Here is a 23,003-nt window from a genome sequence, read left to right on the forward strand (position 1 = left end):
GTGTACTGAAGTGTTCAGTATTTGGCAGACACTGTGACCGATGTGTAATGTGTGTACAGTGTAGATCACTGTACACACTATTGTATGAAAGCAGAGCACTAGTAAAAAGGATTATATTGCCCTGTGTTTACTTCAGAGTGTTTAGTTACAGTCTTTGCAGTGATTTCAAAAATGGCAGAAACCCTATAGGTGTTCCATTGTATGCTGGTCTGGGTGTATGCACATAGCATGTATGGGCGTGTAGGTCTTTGCTGAAGTGTACCTTGTACGTGCACGAGAAGTGATGATACCTGTGTGAGCCTCCTGCCCTTTTCATCCCTTATCTCTAAATTGCCGGGGCAGTGAGATTATGATATTTCCCCTGCGCTTCTGCCTTTTGTCTCAGTGTCACTTTGTTCTATTTCCATTCCTGTCCTCCTAACTGAACTGGTTTTCTCTGAACAATGTGCTAAGAGAACCAACGAGACGTTTGCCTATTGTTGACATTTTGCCCCGCAGGCTAATGGCACATTGGAGTGCAGTGAAGCTCTCAAACCCTGGGAGCCGGTGAGGGAGGCGGCTGGGCTGAGCGAGGCAGCCCTGGCTGGGTGGTGTGACATCAACCTTCAGCCTGTGATGGAGGCCTATGTGCAATATTACATGATCTACGCCAACATGAACATGAGTGTGAGTATATTAGGGCCTGATTAAATGCAAAATTACATTTAACGACTGAAACAGTGAGACTCAAAGAAAAGATCAAAACAAAAACTGAAGTAGATTAATAGTATTGAAACCTTGTATTCCCACCACAGAAATATAATCGTCTACGTGTAATTAGCCTTTTCACCACTTGGTGGCAGCGTCGACCCACATAGCAATCTGCCACAGTGCCAGTAACAGTCCGTCTCCACTGTATGTTGCATGTACAGCACATGGGTGTGGGGCCGGCGCCTGTCAACGCCACAGCTGCCAGGATTGTCCACGCCGTGCAGTCGCTCTACCAAGTCAGCGTTAACCGGACACGCGTGGCCGAGGGGCTCATCATGCTGTTCTCCAGAGAGCTCTCAGCACTGACAGGCCAGCCTCTGAGCCTCGAGGCACAGCTTCATTGGTCCCAGCAGTTACAGGACATGCAGCTGCAGCAGAGGTGACCACCAGCAGCCATGACGCCCCTGTCAGATGATGAGATTACTGATATTATACCTCTGATTGACTAAAGCCTTTAATGTGTGCATAAACTGTAAGCATGCTCAAAACTAGTGACATATTCACAAGGTAATCACAGGGTAATTAATTACAAGTTTGACTTTGTTAGCAGGGTTTTTTTTTGTCACCTATCACACATATAAACAGTAAATGTCAAGTTTGGCCCCTCAAAATCCAAAAAATCCATGACAGAGGAGGCAACTTCTCCACTGACAGTAGACCAGAATGCAATGGAGTCACAAGATATTTTGCATTTTTTATAATGGGGCACATCTTGCTTCTTCACTCACTGTAGTAGGAGTAGAGGAGGCAGGATAAAGGAAAGTACACCAAAAAATTACAGCACGTAATTACAAAAAGAAACTCTCAGAATTAACGTTATATAACCAAATATTCTGGATTTTCCTTTACATTTTCCATAAAGTAGTCATTAGCTATAACATGGCACATAGATTAGAAATGTGTGCATGCTTGCTTCATACACACAGCTTCATTCACACACATACATATTACAATTAAGGGCTGTGCACGCCCTATTTCATTCTTCTTTGAACACACACCTACACCCACACACACACACACACACACTCAGGCATGCAGTCACAGCTCCACTGGTAGTTGTTACATTATCCACATGCAGCAGAGGGAAGCCAATTTGATTCATACGAAATAACACGAGGGGATTGGAGCGGTCACATTTGCATTCAACTTGATTAATTTGGTTTGACTCTTTGCCTGAAAACAGGCAGGTCTGCGCAGATAGCGGCTTAACCATGATTCAGCTAGCCTAGACACCCCTTTAAAATTGATTTCCCTTTATGTGCCAGCTGTAATAATGAACTGGGCATGGTGATAAGGATCACATTCTGCATATCTCAGGGAATCAATCAAGTCTGACTGCATGAGTTATAGATCATTGATCACAGTGGAAAGACTCCAAAGTCTATTATCTAGCCTGAAATGAGAAAACTATGTGAATAAGTTTAAAGCACAATGATGACGAATTATGATTACTCCTGGCCCAAGAATTGGAAGCTCTATGGAATTATTGTATTGAAGAAGTAGGAAAAAAACAACAATACTTGTAATGTCTTGCTTTGGATTCAAATTCAGGTCAGCACTTTGTATTCCTGTCGTCTTTACAGCTGAAAGACGTAGCCTAAATTTTCATTCTGTTGTCAGTAGAAATGCAAGCGATCTGTCACCTGACTTTTTCAGCCGGTTTTTGCTAGTTGGTGGAGGTCAAATGTGCAATCGGTGGAAGAATATAGACGTATCTGTGCATATCTGAAATGCAAAGTTAACTCAGCGTCTCATGTGTTTCCCCCCTCTGCAGCTTGGATGCCATCAAACAGCTCTCAGATCAGCTGCTGAGCGAGGCCCCCTTCCTGAAGCCATACGTGCACGCCATAGAGAAAGTCCTCAGCCACATTTTGACCAATTACCATGTCATTCAAAACAGCAGCTCCGCCCAGACCCTGTTCACAGAAGCTGCAGCGATGTTCCTGACGTCCATGAACATCACCGCTGACTCCATCTTCCCCATGATGTGGGGGAATTTCTCCGGAGTCACCGAGATGTCCATCATAGGCATCATGAAGGACGCCGTCAAACTGATCATCCAGATGCAGATATTTGGCGATGCACCTGAGGTGTACCACGCCATGGAGCAGTTTGTGGCATCCAACGGCACCAGGCTCTTGGTGGAGAAGCTGGTGGAGATGGTGCACTGGTGGAGCTCCACCCAGGCCTCTGGAATGGATCTGCTGACCCAGGCCCTGTCCCGAATGTACGACATCCTGAGGGCGCTCTTGTCCATCGTGAACCACATGAGCCCAGGCCAGCCAATTAACATGCAGCTGTTTGAGGGTCTAGCCGGGAACATCCCCGCAATGCTGATGCAGATGATGGGCACCAGCGACCTTCTGGTTCCCATGGACCACTACATGAATTACCCTCAGGGGCATAATGTGGGGGGCAACAGTTCAGTGGTCAGACGGCGGCGTGAGGCCCCGATGATGCCGCAAAGGGAGTACATCGATGACTTCATTGACCTGTTCTACATCGACTACTATGCCTTCTTCAGAGCCATCTCCGTCCCGCCCACCGCAGAGGAGATCCTGGAGACAGCGCACGTGTTGTTTGCCAACCCCGACCTGGGTGTGGTGATGAAGGGGGCCACCGAGGGAATGCCATGGGGCTTGAACGCCTCCAGGGAAGAAACCATTGATGCCGTCCTCGGGATGATGTCCTACCTCACCCTGCCCAACCTGTTCCAGATGTAAGGGCATGCTGTTTGCACTGCTAATGACCATCAAAGTCTCTTAACATTGGATGAAATATCGTTTTTGGGAATCCAGGGGGAAAATTTAAAAAAAAAAGAGCTGCACTATTATTTCCATTGTCAATTAATCTTTTTTATTTTATTTTATTATTTTTTTGAGTGATTGATAAATAATTTAGTCAGTGACACGTGCTCCTCAGCTCTCCCCGGATCCCAAAGTGAGATGTTTAAATTCAAAAAACACCAAAGAATTAATTTTACAGTAATATTACATGAGAAAAAGAAGCAAATCTTAGCATCTTAGTGATCTTAATGAAGCTGGAATCAGCAAATGTTGAGGATTTTTACTTGATATGATACTAAAACTGTCAGTCATGATTATGTTTTTTGTTTGAGTAACTGTGTTTGATTTTTAGGTTGTTTTTTTTTTTTTTTTTTTTTTAACCTCACTGCAAAACAAAGTTTTCCCTCTGGGACTATAAAGCTTTTGAAATTAAATCTGAAATAAATAATTGGAATTATAATCATTTTTCTGTCAGTCAGCTAACTCATTAATGAAGTACTCATTAAAGCAGCAGAATGTGCAGCTGGCTTGACCAGTACACGCTAATGTAAATCAGCCCAGGGCAAAGAGTTGTAGGTGTTCTCTTGACATTAAAGTCCCTATTTAATCTTCTCCAGGTCATCGTTGGATGTGCTGGTGGAGAGCGCTGACATGCTCCCTCAGGGCTTCCCATTCTCATCTGTGATAAAGAACATCACCGAAGGATTTGCCAGCGAATCTCCAGGTAACTCCCGTTTCGTCTCGAAGTCAGTCGCTCTCTGGGTGACGACAGGCGTGAGGTGAGCGGATCCAGGGAAACTTTATGATGAGAAATGTACATCAGGCACTCATTAGTGAAACGGGGAATCCCCAAGTGGAGTATCCGCTGTTTTCCTCTTCCCCTCATCTCTTCCCGCGCTCACAGTTTCTCCAAATTAACTTTACCCACTGATTCCTTGGTGCATTTCCTCCCACTCATCGTCTAATTGTTAGGGATGAGATGATATATTGAAATCCAATGTACTGCAATGCGAAAATGTGACGGTATGTTCCATGGGGCAGAATTAATGATTCTTTATATTAGCTACATGTTATTCTGCTGCACTAATTACAAATGAGATGACTCACCGTTCACAGTTTCACAAGCTGTCCATCAAAATTATATCACCTGCAGGTGGTAATGCCAACATTTTTAGGGTACTTAATTCTAGCCAAGTGTAAAAAAAATTTACCATTCAGTACACAATACACCCTACAAAGTGTTACAAAGAGTTGCACTGTACGAGAGGCATCTAATCACTCACTTAGCTGATGAATTAATGAATGTATTGTAAGCATTTTCATGCTTTTTTTTTTTTAATATCTAGCACTTTCTTTTTAATATCTAGCACTTTCGAAAGCACTTTGCCTTTGAAAGAATATTTCTTGATTTCATATCGCTATCACAAATCTCTGAATAAAAAAAAAAAGTTTATTTTGCAAATAAGACAAAATACACAGAGCTTTAGGAGAAATTCAAGTACTTTGGAGTCTAGAAGAAGAGTTTTTTTTTTCTCCCTAATGCACAGAACAAACCAAACCAAAACCGAAATCGTGACCCAAACACCACATAATGAACCGAACCGCGGGTTAATTGAACCATTGCAGAAATAAACATAATTCTGCATAGTCGTACTTTTATTGATTGCATTGCATCGTAGTCGTGCTGCATTGTGAGGTGCGTATCGTGTACTGAATCATGTTATTAGATATCGTGCCGTCCCTGTGCTGCAGTGACTGGTGTTGTGTTCATAGAGGTTTCAATGCCGTCGCTTGTATGCACTCAGTGTGTCAGTCTATACTATCCAGGAGTCTCACAGCTTGGAGCCCCGCCACCTTTCTCCTCTGACCTTCACAGCTATTGCAAATCCGCGGCGAGACCATAACATGTTTAGCTAATGCTGTTGTTAATGTCTACACGATTATAGTAGCCTACATCATAGTTCATTCTGGAGACGCGAGCAATAAAACTTCATGTCAGCTTAGCTGGAACTCCCAAAGAGCCTGAGGCCATATGGCTCTTCTCCAACAGAAAGCCAGTCAGCACCTTATTAAATCTCATTAGCAAAGTAGAATTCAATCACTTATCCCATGCACCCTCCCTAAATGCCTCCTCTCGCACCCACACGAGTGGACATCCATGACCTCCTTTCTAATTGGCTGCTGCACTTGTGTGATAATGTTTATAGTGCCTAGAATCACTTGGTAAGCAGCCGCGGCTTCACTTCCACACAACCTCGCCCAGATAGTCAACACGCAGAGAACCAACGGTTGTAATTGTAAAAGCCTCTAGGTGTCGAACACCCTGAGATTAAACATCACCATTGTCTAATTTTGGCCTAATTAAATATTCTGTCATCGCGTCTTGCCGCCTTAGGTGGCTCCATTCTTAGGACTTGTCAGATGTGTTTTAATGCACGACAGCATCTAGTGCTGCTGGCCCTTCTGGCCCCATCAGTCCTGCACAGGGCTCCACTTTAAGCACATCATTTGCTGCTCACCGCCTGACAACGCAGCCTCGAAATGGTGCTAGTCATAATGAAGCCCAGTGGGACGTCATGTTATTCTGTCACCTTATAGACCCCGCTGCCCTCCTCTCCCCCTCTTCTCCCTGTCTTCCTGTCTCTCTCTAATAACCTCTTTCCTCTCTCTCTTTCCTCCCTGCCTCCACAGAGAACCTGATGCTCATGCAGCAGACCGTCCAGACAGTCTTTCATCTCTTCAACACCTCCCTGACAGATCCACGTTTCGTACAAATCCTCAACCGCCTGACGTCCCAGGTCTACCCCGCCACCGCCGCCGCTCTCACACACACGTCATTCATCACACACGAGCAGCGAAACAGCGCTCGAATATGTCTGAGGACACTTTTGAGGCTGATCAAGTGTTTATCAAGTGCTTGCTTATCTTGAATTGCCTTAAAATATCTTTCCGAGAGCCTGTCCTCCTGGCGGTGCCGTGCAGCTCCGTGGCTGCACCGTGGAATTACTGTTGTGCCGCTCGCTGTAAGAGCTCCGGGCAGCCTTTGATAAAAATGTATGTGGTCATGATCAAAGTGTCTGCTGTTGTGACTAACAGAGGCTGGCTTATTTACTTTCAGGCTGTGATATTATAGAACCTGAAAGTCAAGGATAGCAACAATGCAGGTACAGACAGGACACAGCAAAACACTGAGCATCACTGGGACTATTTCTGACAGGATTTTGACAGACGTGAGACACTGATGCAGGTATTTTTGGAATAAAAGCACAAGCACGAAATAATACAAACACACTTAGAAGTGTTCACCCCAGAACTGCATTTGATGAGCATAAGATACGAACACTGTCCAGTGAAATCCATATTAATGACATTTCCATATTAATATTAATGAAGTTGTTACAGTTAGATTGCAGCTCTGTAAGGCAGAGGGGAGACAGATTTCTGTGCAGGTTTTAACCCTTACCTTAAACCTTAACCCTTTTACCTTAAATTCCCTAAAAACCCAAACACTATAGGCCCATGACCCCAGAAAAAGATATCATACAATGATATTATAATGCAGCTGTGTCAACTTATGTACTGCTTCTTTCATAAAACAAGGAAGCACCTTATTATCAAATTAGGGCCATTTTAGGACGAGGGCAGGACATTTCTCTGTTTGATAACGTTACAAGTAAAGGCAAGTCATTTCAAAATAAGATCAGAAAAAAGAGAAAGTGCACCTATAACTCAATCCCTTACTAACAAATTTACTTTAAAACATACAATTACACGTCTCGTATTTAATAAACTTTGATTCCAAATGCGCCTTTAAGTGAGGCGTCCGTCCGCAACTAAAATAACCAGATTTCTCAACTCACTGCCCAGTTCTATTGAAAATCATATTCTGTTAAGGAACCATTCAGTGTTTCCCTTAAATTTTTTTCCCAAATCAAATATGTGCCCTATACTTCCTACCGTAATCAGACAGTCCTTAGTGGCTATATTTATTGAAAATGCCTCTATTCAAGCATGCTTTCATGTAATTTCAAGTTTAGACTTCAAGTTAATTTCTAGTATTTTCAAGCCTGTTTTGGATGTCTTCACTTGCCCATTGCTGTGTATTTTCCATATTCAGATACCTAAAATATCAGATTTATCACTATAACCAATCATCCCCTGGTTAGCACCTGGTTAACCACCTGACCCGTGGTGACAGGACTCCCCAGGTAACGTTGTCTTGTGTGTGCGTGTGTGTCCGGTGATGTTGCAGGTGTGTGCCCTGGGGAAGGTGGACTCTGTGCGTCACCTTCTGCAGGCTCTGTACGTGGATCCTGACCCGCTGTGCCGCAGCATCCTGCCCAGCCTGGAGCTGCTGGCCCGCAGTCTGCTGAGCAACACGTCCGAGCTGTCCGACTCCCTCTTCCAGACCTTCGTCGGAGATCCCAGCACCTATGATGCCAGCGCCGACTGGTAATGTTATCCGAATAATTTGTAAGGAGTGTCAGGAAAGACAGTGTCAGGAAACCCTTTAAAGGAAGTGAAAGAGCTCTCGGTTGGCATCTATGGCTTACATGCATGGATGTGAGAGAAGAAGTGGGTGGAAAATGCAAACAGAGAGAAAAAAGTGTGATTTGAATCCCATTCCCTTCATTTCTGCATACATTTAGAGATTACAGTAACCAAAACAAAAATCTGGGAAATAATTAATTTGGTCACCATGCTAAATTCTGCCTGGGAGGCACTAAATTTGCATCAGAAAAAAAGCTTTCTTACTCTCTGTGTTGTTTACAAAAGTGGTCACCAGGTCTAGACAGAAAATTTGATTATCCTAAGCTAAATTACTGCTAATCAACCAACTCACACTTTCTTTCTTTCTTTGTCATTGCCTTTCAAAACAAAGACATTAAATTTAACTGCTGGTGTTGGTATTTCATTTTTATGAGCTGCTGCTTCGTCATTTAGTGAGCTTTTTTTTTTTTTTTTTTTTTTAAACACATGCATGGAAAATGCCCACGCGCACACACAGACACCATAATGTACAATAGAAACACATAGGCAGGCTGTGTGTGTCTGCTGCTGGTCCGTGGCACTTTTTTGGATTATATCAGGTCATTATATGAGGTCGTTGTCTCCTGTGAGATCAACATTAAGACCCATTAAGTGCCACCAACAACATTAAATATTTACGGTAATATTCTTATGGTGGTAAAAGCGTTTTGTTATCCTTTAATCGCCACAAGTCACAAGGTAAAAGTGCATCAGACAAAGTTTTTATGTAAAATTACACCTCAGTCTTAGCAGCCTAAAGCTCATTTTATACTTGAAAATGAAAACAGTGTCTCTGCCAAGTTATGCCAAGTGCACATTACATGATTTTAATCCTCATTTTCCACTCGCTGTCGGTTTTTGGAGCTCCCCGAAAAAAGCGCCAGAGCAGAGGCAAATCGGCTTTAGCTCAGCGTTTCAGCTTTTACTTCCTCGTTGTCCTCGCCGAACTGCAATAGGAGCAGGCAGCTACCTGTGTTTTCATTGCAAAAATATTTATTTTCCTCCAACTCTCTGCCAAACGATTCGCTGCACGTGTATCCGAATGCATTCTCTCACCCACTCATTTCCTGTTTTGCTTCTCACGTGTGTGTCTTTTGAAAAAATGTAGTTTGGAGACCAGACAGACGGGTCGGGGTTTCGTCCTGGTCAAAGATCTTGTGACATGTGACCCTCCTGTCAGTCGCTGCTCAGTCATGTCGTGTGAAAACAACAATGACTTATGACGCCCAAGACTCTGATCTTCATGTCAAGTCATGTCATGAGTTTGTGCTGACTGGGCGTCTTTGCACGGGAAATCAACGACATGCAAATCATCTCAGATTCATAAAACCCTCAATGTTCTTTACATTCACACTTAGCATGACATTTACAGTATGCTAAACTGTTAAAATATGCTTAAATCACAATATGGGGCTTCAAAGAAGAGTGTCCCGAGGCCTGGTGGTGAACGTGAGCGTGCCGTGTGCAGTTTACTGACGTCGGGATTCAGGATAATTGGGGTTTTGAAATCTGCCACCTCGCTGCCGTTTGTGTTTGCAAAGATGCCGAGTGACATTTTGCGCATTAATCTTTACCCTTTGAACCACCGGGATGTCTGCTGATGTTATTTGATACAAAAGGAATGCTTCTTAGACACAATTAAGGGCATGAATCACAAATCTCTGTGTACGTGTGTGTGTGTGTGTGTGTGTGTACTTGTATTACAGGGCCACTGTGTTGAGTGAAAATTTCGGCTTGAACATCAGCAGCCTGAGCGCACTCAACATTAACGTCACCTCCCCAGGTAAGAAACTTCACCTCATAACAATAGTTTCACAGCATTCACATCCTGATATAATTTTGAACGATGGGTATTTATCTTTAGAAACTCGCTGTTAATTTTTCCTGAAGGCGGTAGATCTGCTGGAAATTCACCTCACTGTAATATTCAAAGCGGTAATCCGCTGTGTAGCCGTTTCTGCAGCCTGTCAATGCCTCTGTATTGTTTGAAGCTGTATGACTGCTTGGTTGGTTACTTGATGGATGAATTGGCTGTTGCATTAATGGGAAAACATAATGCAGAGAGCACACTATTCAGCCCATATGGGAAACAATACAAGTATCGAGAGGGGGGGAAAAAAATCATTTCCTGAACTTCATCATTAACGTCTGCAAAACATTAAACTTTAAAGTTGATGTATTGTGATTTGTCTTAATTTTGTGCATTGTGTGAGTCATTTTTCAAATAAGCTGATTTTCTCTTGCTGTAAAAATTAGGCTCAGACTGGTACTTTTGTTCTGAAGCTGCCAGGAGCCAACATTTTCTGCCAGTATTCAATATCGTTAAATTTGTCCACTTTGATGCCAAAACATTCAAAGTATTCATTGTTTCCCGTGCGATTTTATACCTGTCACAGACAAAAAAAAAGGTCTCTGCAACAGCATTTAGGCCATTATGGGATGCCAAAACGCAGACTAATGAAATTACCGTGAGGTTATGAGTTTTCTAAGGCCTGGTGACCCACTGCAGCATTTTAAAGATCACAAGACCCGGGGTTACAGCAGCACCTCACAATAAAGAATTAATTTACAAGACATTTGAGAGTAAAATGAACAAATGAAATGTGCACAGGAAAGAAAATGTCACTGCAAATTTCATTGCAAGTAGTTATAGTTAAGGAGGAACCTCCATCATATTACAAATGGACAGCGGTGGAAAGAGTACTGCAAACTGCTACTCCAGTAGAAGTACTGTTCCTCTGCTGGTATGTGACTGCAGTAGAAGTAGAAGTACTGTTCCTCTGCTGGTATGTGACTGCAGTAGAAGTAGAAGTACTGTTCCTCTGCTGGTATGTGACTGCAGTAGAAGTAGAAGTACTGTTCCTCTGCTGGTATGTGACTGCAGTAGAAGTAGAAGTAGTGCAGTAAAAATGTCCTGCAGTAAAAGTCCAAAGTGTCTCATTTCAAATGTCCTGGCAGTAAAAGTGGCTGAGCTCCTTTTTCCAAACAGTAACTGTGTTAGCTGGGATCTTTTCCATGCAGTTAGAAAAGGAGGAGAGAACACGCTGCACACTGCATGCTTTTAAAGGGACATTACACTCAACTGAAGCGAGGACCCTGTAGACTCAACTGACACATGTAAAATAAACACATCATATGATGGTTGAGTCGGCATGTTTCTCATCATTGGGTCATTTTTTCCCCTTTTTTCCACACTTATTCCACATTTTTTGCACAGTTGGGTCTAAATGGTCCTCGCTGCAGTTTTTCATCATGCAGCTTTTATTGTGAAATTTGGAAATGACAAAAAACAGAACCAACAAAGCCGAAGCAGGTTCCTTTTCTCGTCTCTACTGGCTGAGCTTTTATTGTGAAAGTTTCCACAATCTGTCACCAATCATTTGTTCTCTGTAATGGATCAGATTTAAAATGTAGTTAAGGACAAAACTCAAGCAAAAATGTACTTAAGTAAAAGTGAAATTAAGTACAAGTACACAAAAAAGCTACTCAGTTACAGTCACATGAGTAAATGTTTAGTGACTTCCCCCTGTGGAAGTGGACAAAATGACCGGCTGAAGTTTGAGGTTTGGGAAAAAAAAGAAAAGGTGTTAATCAGCATGCGTCTAGCCCCAGTAAAGATTGGTCAACATCGCTGTGTTTGTGCAGGCGTGGTGAAGGTGCGGGAGATGCTGAGGAATCCTGCAGCTTTCGCTCTGGACGTTCAGCGGCACATCGGCATCGACCCCGGCATCCTCCACCTGGTGATGGAGTCCACTCTGCCCAGCAACAACTTAGTGGTGAGACCAGAGACGCCTTCTCTCTCTCTCTCTCTCTCTCCCTCTCTCTCTCTCTCTCTCTCGCTGTCTGTCTCAGATAAACACACACACACACACAGCACCAGCAGAATCTTCACCTCGCTGATTATGAAGAAGCACTTAATGGGTCTTAACGTGGGATGCGCTCGGCGTGCCGCTTGCAGCTCGGTGCAGCAAACCTCTTGACTGGATGCTCGAGGAAGCTGGAGTGGCGGGGGGGAGAAAAGGCATCATTTTCAAGAAGCTACAAGGGGACCCTCTCTCAGCTCATTATCCTGTTAGTGTTGTATATAAATAGTTTATGATATAACATATAACATTACATCATTAATTAATATTCTTCAGTGTGTTTTTAAACACACTTGCTGAGTTTTTCTGCAGACGGTCGTGTTATATAAATCTAAAAATCCTGACAGGGTGGCTCTGTCTTATCTGGAAGGGAAATTCCTATTAGCCTGCTTCCTAGTTAGTAGCTACAAGGGTAACAGGTAGATGCACCTGCACTGGTACCAGTATCTTTATCGGTATTGGTGCCGATCCAGATGTGATTCACAGATTGGATATCGGATTGACATCACCGATACACGACACACACACGCACACACACGCACACACACACAGTGCCACCTGTCGTGTTTCTGTAATATTTCTGTTGTTTTCATTTTCTTCTGCAGTGTCTTTCCAGGTGCTGATCACGGTATAGCACCACGGTGGGGCGTGCCGGTATTGCAGTCAAATTTTACTGTGGTGGTCGTTACGATGAGCCAAATCTACTTACTAGTATTTGATAATGCATCGCTGTGCGCTTTATTTGTTCAGGTTTTTCAAAACATTCAGGGAGTTGCCATAGCAATTTGCACTCCTACACCTCTGTGTATTGGTGGCCTACAGATACATTGATTTGAATACATTAAAATTCAATGCATTTTTGCACATTTTTGTCCTTTTAATATGAAGTTCTTCGTGTTTTAATAGAGGCTCATGTAGCCTTGCACATTCTACTAACAACAACAGCAATACGACTACCACTACTGCTACTACTACAAACAATAATAATGATAATAATAATAGATAGGTAGCTTCACCTTTATTGATCCCCCGAAGAGGAAATTCAAAGTGACACAGCAGCAGCAGAACAGTGTAGAAGTAACAATAGGAAATAAACAGCGAAGCAAAGATAAATATACAATAAAATAGGATAAAATGTGAAGGTAAACTGAAAAAAAAAAAATAGAATTAAATAGAATAATGAAAAATAGATAGAGTGAAAAGCAGACTAGGGTCCCTATAGTAGACTCATGCCACGATACATTTGTACATTCTGCACTGGCGCTTGTGTGTGTGTGTGTGTGTGTGTGTGTGTGTGTGTGTGTGTGTGTGTGTATAAGGCCATCAAGCTGTGACTTGGCTGCTACAGTTGTATTAACTGACTGTGTATCCTTGGTGTATCCTTACTACTTAGGATCCTTCCTTATTAGGTGCCTATTCTGTCCAAAATGAAACAACCTAACTAGGAAGCTCCCTGGAAAATGAGGCAGAGCCCATTTTTCATCCATTTTCTTTTACTCTGTGCAGCAAAAATAATCCCATGCAGCACATCCCACCAGGTTGTCTCCCACATTTCTGACCTCAGTAGATTTTTGCTGATTTTTGCTCTCGGTTGGCCGGTCCATTACAGAGACGGTAATCCCAGTTAAAAATGTGGATTTTCTTTAAGAGTTTAAGATCCTGTAGGCCCAAGAGGAAACACAGCACAGACAAAAAGACATATTGAAAGCCATATTGGTGCAGATTTGGGGGAAATCCTGTTTTCTGGGGAAAGTCCGCAGCTCCAGTGGCTCCTACTGGGAGCTCGTCTGAATGCCGACTGAATGTGTGGATAAATTCCAGCGGCGTGCGCTCACCTCGGCTCTAAGCGTGTGAATAGAGGCTCTGATTTCCACAAAAGGTCCAATAAAGATGACAAGGCCAAAGCATCAAATTATCCTCGAGAGGCAGTTATTTTTTTATGTTGCGCTGCGAGTGCCTCTTCTGCTCGGCGAACTTTTCATTTTCACCGTCGGGTCTTTCTGCTGCATTCAGGTCACACGGGAGCGACCGCTGGCACAGCTTGACACTTGAAAGCAGCCACTTACGAGTGTTTGCACGTTCAAACTTCTTTGAAAATGTCGAAGGCCGTTATTGAAATTTTCTGTTGATTCTTGTTGCTCCTGATCGGCGTCTTTATACTTTGCACATACCAACTACTTGTATCTGTCCTCCCGTGGCTTTTTGAGAGTGCAGGTCTCAGAAACAACTTATGTGATTTAAATAATTGATTTTATTTGTTTCTTTTGATATGAAAATGTCACCGCTGACACTGGACCGCAGCTTCTCCTCGTCAGCAGTATTGACGAGTCGGTGAAGTCAGATCTTGAGTTTTCATTTACTCCTTAAAGCTGAAATTTTTCTATTTTCTAGTTGTATTTATTTCCAAAGTGAACTGAATGCCAGTGTGATCTCCTTCACGTTAAGCGTGGTTCGTTTTTCTCGGTGCTGTGTGTCTGACTGGTCTTTAATCCTCAGATCCTGTCCTGGCTGACCAAACTGCACTACTGCGGCGACCCGAGAGCGACCGCCAGCATGAACCAGACCGAGGCCGCCATCTTCAGGACGCTCTGCTCCATGAGCGCCCAGCAGTGGTACAGCTTGGTGCTGCTGGTGGGGCGACACCTCAACATGGAGAAGCTCATCTACACAGTAAGGCTCGAACCACGCTCATCACAGCTCTGCATCTGTCAGTATAGTTTGGGTCTAATTTTTAGTTTTTAGGTTGTTTTTAGTTTAGTTTCAATCAGTTTCCAGTGAGCGGTTTGCTCGTTTCAGCTTTTTATTGCTTAAAAATGTTTACCTTACTTTACTTTTATTTTCGACATTAGTTCAAGGTTTTTATATATATAATATGGAGGGTGTTTGTCAGGGGTTAGACTTAAGAAGTTCAGGATAGGTATTCCAGTCCAAACACAACACTTTGTCCCAGATGTCCCAGACTAAAGACATTTTCTGTGTGTGTGTGTGTGTGTGTATATACATCTATCTATCTATCTATCTATCTATATATATATAGATATAGATATAGATAGATAGATAGAGAGAGAGAGAGAGATCTATATATCTTTCTATATCTATATCTATATAGATATAGATATGTATATAGATAAATAGATCGGTAGATAGATAGATAGACAGATATTTTAAATTTTATTTTAGCTAGTTTTAGTTAGTTTTATTTAATGTTAGTTTTTTAAGGACACAATATTGATTCAAGTGCGTGTTTTTTTTTTAAATCTAGTTTTTATTTTTCTTTCAGTTAACCAAAATGTTTTTTTCAAACCTAGTCTTAGTTTTTGGTTTATTTTTTGTAACTATAATAACGTTGGTTCAGACTCAGATGAAAAGTAATAGAAAAATAAAATGGTTCGCTTTCTTCGACTCTTTATGCTTCATACTGTGAAAGGCCCACAGCGGTGTGAATTGGGAAATCACACGTGTGGCCGATCAGTGGAAAAATGGATTTTGTTGGAGAGTAGAGACTTGGAGCCTTCCTCCTTAACGGCTTAATGGACGATCGAACATGAGGTGTGAACTGTCTTTCACCAAAAACACAGAGCGCTCCGTTTGCTCCAGGAACATTTGTGTTAGAAAGCTGCCGGTGCACGGGACACCATGAAAATAACACATCAAATCATCATAAAAGAGGCGGAATTTATTTTTTTCCCCCTGCAAACCTCCTCTGCCCACACTCATTTTGACTCGCAGGAACAAAGGGAGGACTTGATTTATTTCGTCTTGCATGCGATGTCTCCCCATCTGAGGCTTTTTATCGCTCTGGCAAAACAAACACTCTCCATTCCAAGTAATTCGGCCATATGAAGCCATATTTGAAAACAGCACTTCTCCCTCCTCGCTTCTCCGGAAAAATGGACCAAATGTTGTGTGGAAGAGCAGAGGAGCGGTGGAGTGTCCTTGTGAATCTGCAGCGTCCAAATAGAGTTTTCTGTTTCGAGCGGTGTTTAAAATGGCCCCTCGACTTTAAATTGGAGAGGTCGCTCATGCCTGCATTAAGTGTCAGCTATTTTCTCCTTTAAAAAAAAAAAAAAAGATCAGACCCGCCGTGCTCTGTCTTGTCAGCTCAGCTGAGGTCTACCGAGTAATTTCAAAGGATTCAGAGCTCTATCTTGATTTTTTTACACAGAGAAACGATGAATTAAGGACACAGGCAGACAGGAAATATATGCAAATTCTGCAATATGCCCAACTGCAACAGTTTAATTCAGCTTAAAGGGATACTCCAATGTTTTGTGCAAAATAGCCTTTTTCCTGACTTATCCAGACTGGCACAAGATGTTTGAAACCATTTTTATCTCTGCACATCCTCTGGTTCGGTTTCCACAGGTAGCATTTTGCATTAGCTTAGCATAAAGACTTGTAGTCTATGGGAGTCGTTAGCCTAACTCCATCAACATGAAAAAATAAATCTTACAGCAATAATGCAGAACGTGGATTGATGAAATACATGTGTAAATAAGAGCTGCTGTTTGGTTTATTTTTTTCACTTTGACAGAGCTAGGCTAACGACCTCCATAGACTTCAAGTCTTTATGCTAAGCTAACAAAAATGCTACCCATAGAAACCAAACCAGTGGACATACAGAGGAGAAAATGGTATCTAGCATCTTGTCTCAGTCTGGTTAAGCTATTTTGCCAAAAACATTGTAGTATTCCTTTAAGTGCAAGACTGAAGTCGCATTTTGATGCCATCCTCACATTAATATACAAATCCCGACTTTTAAAAGAGGCCTATACAAGATAGACGGACACCCAACAAAGAAAGGTGCTGTTTAGAAATACATGATTAATATAAAATTTAATTGCTGAACTCAGTCTATTGTAGGTTGCTGTAAGCCGCAGAGCACACACGTTTGGGACGCTGGCTCTACTCAACTGCTTTTGCTATAATTTACTGCATTTTAGCCTTTTTTCTATGCTCTTGTTCTGTGTAATTCAGCAGAGTGCCTCTTAATCTGCCTTGTTTACCTGAGTTCATGTGAGAAAGAGAAGGAAAATATGAAAATATGAAAATGGAGGTAAAGGGGGGGTGAGGGGATAAAGAAATGTGCTGCAGCTCTGGTGTCGTCTCCTCAGATGGTTTTGTCCGAGGACATGCAGAGCCTGGTGGGCGTCTTGCTGCAGATGGTGAGGTTCCTGATGGACATGATGAAAGAGCTGCTGCCCGCCGTCAGCCAGCTGCAGAACTACCTGCTCTCCATCGAGGACCTCAACCTGGTGTCCAACTCCGAGTTTCACAACGTGAGTCCGCTTTACCGCTTAATCCCCCTGAGAAAGTGTGTGTGATGATGAAACACCACCAGCAAAAAAGCAAAGTACCAAAGCCTGTAAATGATCCTGTAAGATCCTAAAACAACTGTTTTTTATTTGGACATGCAGAATTTTTGACTTGTGCATTTTCCCCATAAGAGTGGCTGTTGATGCTGATGGTGCAGATGGATCCTTTTTCCACTTTGTCAAGATTTATTGTTGACACGGCAGATGTTTGTTGGCCAAGTTTAACACTGCAGATAGATTTGATTTTTTATTGTTGTTGTGCAATTAAATTATGTTTGCAACTCCTGAGACTGGTGCAGGTCTAGACTAATAGGTAAATAAGACAGTAATAATTCATAATAAATGAGTTAAACTAAGGCTGTTAGAATAAATAAAATATGATTTCAGAAACATATTGGGCAAAGTGCATCATCAGTTTAAGGAAATGATTTAAAAAAAAAAAAAAGGCAGTACGGGTTCTCATTTAGTTCCTCACTTAACGATGGTGTTAGCAGCTGTGGGCGATTACAAGCATTGTCCTATTTTTCATTTTGCCATCATCCGTACAGGTTTTCACTGTTCAGTTTGTGTTCCCCTTTACATTAAATGTGGCCCATTTTGAAATTATACGTTAATTTTCCTCCTCTGCTTTGTCCCCCAGATGGTGAGAGGACGAAGGTCCACCATGTCCAGCCAAGCCACGTTCCTCACGCTCTCCCGAGCCTTGTGCCAGAACGGCGTCTTGGCTCTGTTCGGACTCGCCGGGATGCCCAACATGGCGGAGTCGGACCCGTCCTCACTCGATTCTCAAGAGAGGGAGAAGATGATCAAGACGTTCAAGATCCCAGAAAACGCCAGTATGTTGGGAGGAGTTTTGGGGCTGGGAAACCATTGCTGAGTTTATTCCAGTAGAGCCTGACCAGTATATCAGCCAATGTCATCCGTCAGTACTGGCTGATACTCTGATGCTGGCATATTTGTTGACTGAGTTGCCAAACGAGTACACATTGCACTAAAAAACCACTTGAGATCATTTAAAAACAGTGTTATGATCAGTTTGTCCAGCAGACGTTGTTCACACTGCTATTGTGAGGCAGTGAGTTGGCAGAGCGGCGGCTCACAGCTGAGCAGATGGTCCTGCGCAACGACTTAACAAGTTAACACGCTCATCCCTCAACCGTAAAATGTCAAGCCTCCAGTACATATCTGCATTACTACTGTTTGATTACCAAACCTGAGGATTTCTTGTTACAAATGTGTTTTTATATACAAAACAACGTCCACTTCTTCATCATTACTGAACTTCAGTCTTTGTGCTCCACACTGGGTAAGATATTATGTGGCTTTGAGGCAACTCTTTGAGAAAAAAATCAATGAGAAATCAATATTTGGATGAGGCATTTGTTATGGTGCTTTTGTTAGTGTTGTCTTTCTCGTGAAACAGACCTGCGCTTGAACTTTTGTGATGTGAACACACGCGTACTCGATTGTGATATGCAATTTGGGTTTCATTTCTAAAGCATTTATACTTAGCGTTATTATTATTATTTTTTTTCATAGAAAGCAGTGCATGATGGTTTTCCTCCTTTCCTCGTCTCCGCAGCTCCGTTCTGTATGAACCTGTATCTGGACATGGTCAACACCACCGGAGGAGCCATAGCCTGGGCCTTCCTCAAGCCCATGCTGATGGGACAAGTCCTGTACAGCCCCGACACACCTGTCACCAGGGCCATCATGGAGAAGGTACACACACACACACACACACACACACACATTTAAGTTACAAGTCCATACACTCATTCAAGGCTATTGTAGTCTCTGGAAACAAATTGAGGCAGGTTTAGGCAGTTTTTTTTGTTTGTTTATTTGTTTTTTTGTCTATGCTGAAAATGAATGGGATTTCTGGCTCCCTCTTGCCACTAATTTTGTCGCTCAGATAGGTTAAACGGTCGATCTTTCACGTGTGTTATCAGCTGAATCTAATTTAAATATATTTTTTTATATCAAATGAGGACCGGAAACATGTCTTTGTTAACTTCTACCATTCAACTAATAAAGATATGCACGCTAAATCCAAAGATATTAAGCCAAGCAGTCAGCGTTGGCTTCAGATAGTTTGAAGCAGTGATGTCGTACCTCAGTGTGTTTTCACATTCTCCTGGGAAAGCGATAGAACCACTTGCGTTTCCTCTTATTTCCTTGCCTGTTCTTGAGTCAACACCTACGTCATTAAGTTACCTGCTGGCAACTAACCCGTCAGCAAAAATGAAATGCATAAACTGGAAAAGGATCTTGACTTTGCTGTCTCAAATGCATGCATTGTACATTCAGTCCATTCATTTAAGGCCTTTTTCACATATTTATATTGTAGCTCGTTATGATTATTTGGGGCCAGTTTCCATATGTGGAAGTTTTTTTTTGTGTTTTTTTTTTTTTTCTGTGATAATTTTACTCATCAGTTTTGGGATTTCAAACAGCTGTCCTGTAGTATGGACGGAGGCTAGTTTGAGGATATCCACACCTTTATCACCAACCAAATATTAAATAATCATATTCTCTTAGCCACTGCAGTTGCTACTGAAGCGAGTGTTGTTATTTTGCTAGTTTTTCTCTAACCTCTTTAATCCTCATAAACCCTCACTGGAATAGAGAGTGATTAATAAACATTACAAATAATAGTCCAGTCATTTTATGAAAAAACCTAGGACAAATTGCAAGAGAAGAAAACTCAACTGATTTTGTATCCTCAGTTTGTCCTGAGTGAGGGAAAAAAAGTAAAAGAAAAATAGTAAAGTAAAGTAAAAGAAAATCCCATAGGTGGAAAGTTTTGAAAATCACCCATTTATGACCACAAATTACCAAAAAAAACACTGTTTTTAACACATAGGGGACATTTAAACAGTGAATTAAAAGGCTACTATATCTAAAGTCACCTTGAATTAAAAGGTTACTATATAACAGTGAATTAAAAGGTTACTATATATATAGTAACCTTTTAATTCACTGTTTAAATATCTGTTATGGCATTTATTCCTTATATTCCTTATTAGGTAATGTGTGATATGCATGTGTAAACAGAATAATTCAAAGAACTTGTAGTTGACTTTTTTTCTTGTCTTTGTGTGTGTAATCAACTTGTGAATTTTTATAGTGATATCTGAAAGTAAAATTTTGATTGGCCAACATCCCCTCACTCAGGACAAACTGAGGATACAAAATCAGTTGAGTTTGCTTCTCTTGCAATTTGTCCTAGGTTGACCCCAATTTTGGCCTAAAATTACTGGACTATAAAGCCTCTGAAGGTTTATATTTGCACACTGCACTGTGTTAGACTGTGTTACCTTTTCGCGGCAAGTCTGACTAGACCTGCCTTTGCAGACCTGGACAGGTACACAGGTATAGACAACACACACATCCTCCCACTCGCCACACACACACCCACACGCCAGGCCATCAGACGCTTGCTGCAAGTCATTTCATTTCGCATTAAAACCTTTGTCACCTATCCGTTGCGTTCGCAGGCCAACGTCACCCTGCAGGAGTTTGCAAACCTGAAGGCGTACTCTGAGGAGTGGCTCGAATCCTCCAACTACATCATGAAGTCGGCCAAAATACTCAGTGACACGCTGCCGATGCTGCAGGTATGAAAACTTTACATCGACGTCTGCCTCCGTCTCCCTGTCCTCTGTGAAAGTGTGCAGGAAGATAAACTCTGCAGTGGCCTTGCTCAAGTTTCAGCAACTGAATCTTGATGTTGTGCAATGTCTCTTCCGCCCCCTTCTTCCCCTCCTGACAGAATTCCCTCGGCAATTCCTTTGTGGAGAGGTTCATTGAGATGCAGACGGACATCAATGTCGGCAACATGAAGGAGACACTCAGCAACTTCTGTGAGTGCGCATTTGAAGGTCTTACGTTTGAAAGCTGCAGATACCCAGGCTCACCCTTACATCCTTCACTCACTTATTGCCTGTAAAATATCCACACTATCAGAAAAGGAGCCTGCTTCCAAGGTTTTTGTGAATCGTTTCAATTATTTCAAACTGAATTTCTCACTGCGTCTCTCTCCTTCTGGATTAAACATTATAGATTGAACACATGGCACGTCATACTTGATTATGCACAGTGTTCTACTTTATTCAAAAGGTCCCACTATAACATTGCAATACAAATGCCTTGTAATTCCAATGCATATGTATTTACAACTTTTCACGGGGAAAGTTAGTTCCCGGTTAGCACAACTCAGCCATCAAAATAGCACATCTTTTCCCCGCTGGAAAAATCTGTGCTTAGCTCCTCCTTTGGTGTCAGTTAAGTTTAATTCTTATCATTATTTTTTTTTTTGTTCTCAAAGCTAACATGACAACCATGCTGGAGCAGAACAAACACATCCTCAAGCAAATCACCACCTTGTCCAACCTGATGGTGAACATCTCCTCCTGCATCAAGTTTGACCGTTACCGTGGCTACGACTCGGCAGACGAGCTCAATGATGTGGCCCAGGACTTGGCCAAAAACCGTGACCTCTATGCAAGTAAGTACAAACTCTACTAGGACTGGGCGACATATTGATGTTATATTGCTGATATGATATGGTATGAAACTTGATATCGTCTGGGATTTTTGCAAATTACAAGATTATTATAGATCTAATGAACAGCCACAATTTTACTGTAAGACTGCAGGAAAGAGCAAAATGCAGAAACAAATCAGCATCTGAACAATATTCATTACACAGACATGACTATGTAAGAAATTTAAAAAAAAAAAAAAAAAAAGTGACAAGGCGAGGCAGTGAGCAGCTAGTGAGCAGTCTGTTTTAGCTGCAATTTGCACCAAAACAAATAAATTATGCTTGTAGTATAAAGAAAATAATGTGTCCAAAGCAACAACTTTGAAGATGAATTGCAGCAGAAAAAGCGGCCACATTGTGAATTCCACCTTAAATCTGAGAAAAATCCCCTGCTCTACAACTGCTGCTGGTGAATGACCAGGAGGGGGCGCTGCAGTGCACAAAAATGTACATACTTATTATTCCTGAACTTGAATAGAGGGCAGGGCAATCATGACATGGCATACGTGTTGGCAATTGTCTTTTTTTTTTTTTTTTTTTCTAAATCACTTGGTCTAGGCACACGACTAATGATTATTTATTTGATATCTGAGTTTGTCCATATTGCCCAGCCAGGTGGAACAGCATTATCCAGGTTGCAGCCTCATGCACTGTGATAATTCAGTTTGCCCTGGTCCACTGAACAGGGCAGCATGTCACCTTTGCCAAACGTTGATGCATGCACGCTGGAAGGGAAAACGAGATTAAAGCAGGTGGAAGCGATTTTCATCGACCCGACTCGTTCCACAAATTCAAAGTCTTGTTGTTTTTTGCCCCGGCTGGATCAGCGCCAGATGAAAACCAAGCCTTATTCACGCCGCTCACGTCGGGAAAGAAATGGGAAGTCGGACTTGACAGCTCGTCCTGGCGATGTGAGCGTTCGCACGTTCTCTGGCGTCGTCGTGAAACTCTCACAGCGAACGGCGAGACAGATTTACAGAGCTAATTGCAAAACGCCAGAGCTAAGGCTACCCTGTCGTGTGAATTAACTGAAGAATCTGTATAAAAATGCAGAGAAACGTATATGCACTGTCTAGGGACCTATAGGAAGAATAATGACTGCATGGCGGTGCTTCCATAATGAACTCCACGCTTGTCAAAATCCTCAGTGTTGACGGTGTTATGTGGCATAAAGTGGGAGAACTTGTGCAGAAGTTGCAAATCCTGAGTT

General features: G+C 42.2%; 1 protein-coding gene across 1 annotated transcript in view; it reads left to right on the forward strand.

The window, feature by feature from the left end:
• abca12 (ATP-binding cassette, sub-family A (ABC1), member 12) overlaps nt 1-23,003 on the forward strand; it is a 93,644-nt gene that overhangs the window by 10,221 nt on the left and 60,420 nt on the right. Inside the window, exons 11-25 of the mRNA XM_030080150.1 lie at nt 499-666; nt 912-1,129; nt 2,525-3,469; nt 4,154-4,260; nt 6,228-6,334; nt 7,789-7,988; nt 9,773-9,849; nt 11,712-11,842; nt 14,426-14,599; nt 17,044-17,208; nt 17,885-18,080; nt 18,827-18,966; nt 20,745-20,864; nt 21,020-21,110; nt 21,575-21,754. Of these exons, the coding sequence (XP_029936010.1) occupies nt 499-666; nt 912-1,129; nt 2,525-3,469; nt 4,154-4,260; nt 6,228-6,334; nt 7,789-7,988; nt 9,773-9,849; nt 11,712-11,842; nt 14,426-14,599; nt 17,044-17,208; nt 17,885-18,080; nt 18,827-18,966; nt 20,745-20,864; nt 21,020-21,110; nt 21,575-21,754 (3,019 nt within the window). The remainder of the gene's footprint in view (nt 1-498; nt 667-911; nt 1,130-2,524; nt 3,470-4,153; nt 4,261-6,227; nt 6,335-7,788; nt 7,989-9,772; nt 9,850-11,711; nt 11,843-14,425; nt 14,600-17,043; nt 17,209-17,884; nt 18,081-18,826; nt 18,967-20,744; nt 20,865-21,019; nt 21,111-21,574; nt 21,755-23,003) is intronic.

The sequence above is a fragment of the Myripristis murdjan genome, chromosome 21 (genome assembly GCF_902150065.1).
Source record: "Myripristis murdjan chromosome 21, fMyrMur1.1, whole genome shotgun sequence".
Lineage (NCBI taxonomy): Eukaryota > Metazoa > Chordata > Actinopteri > Holocentriformes > Holocentridae > Myripristis > Myripristis murdjan.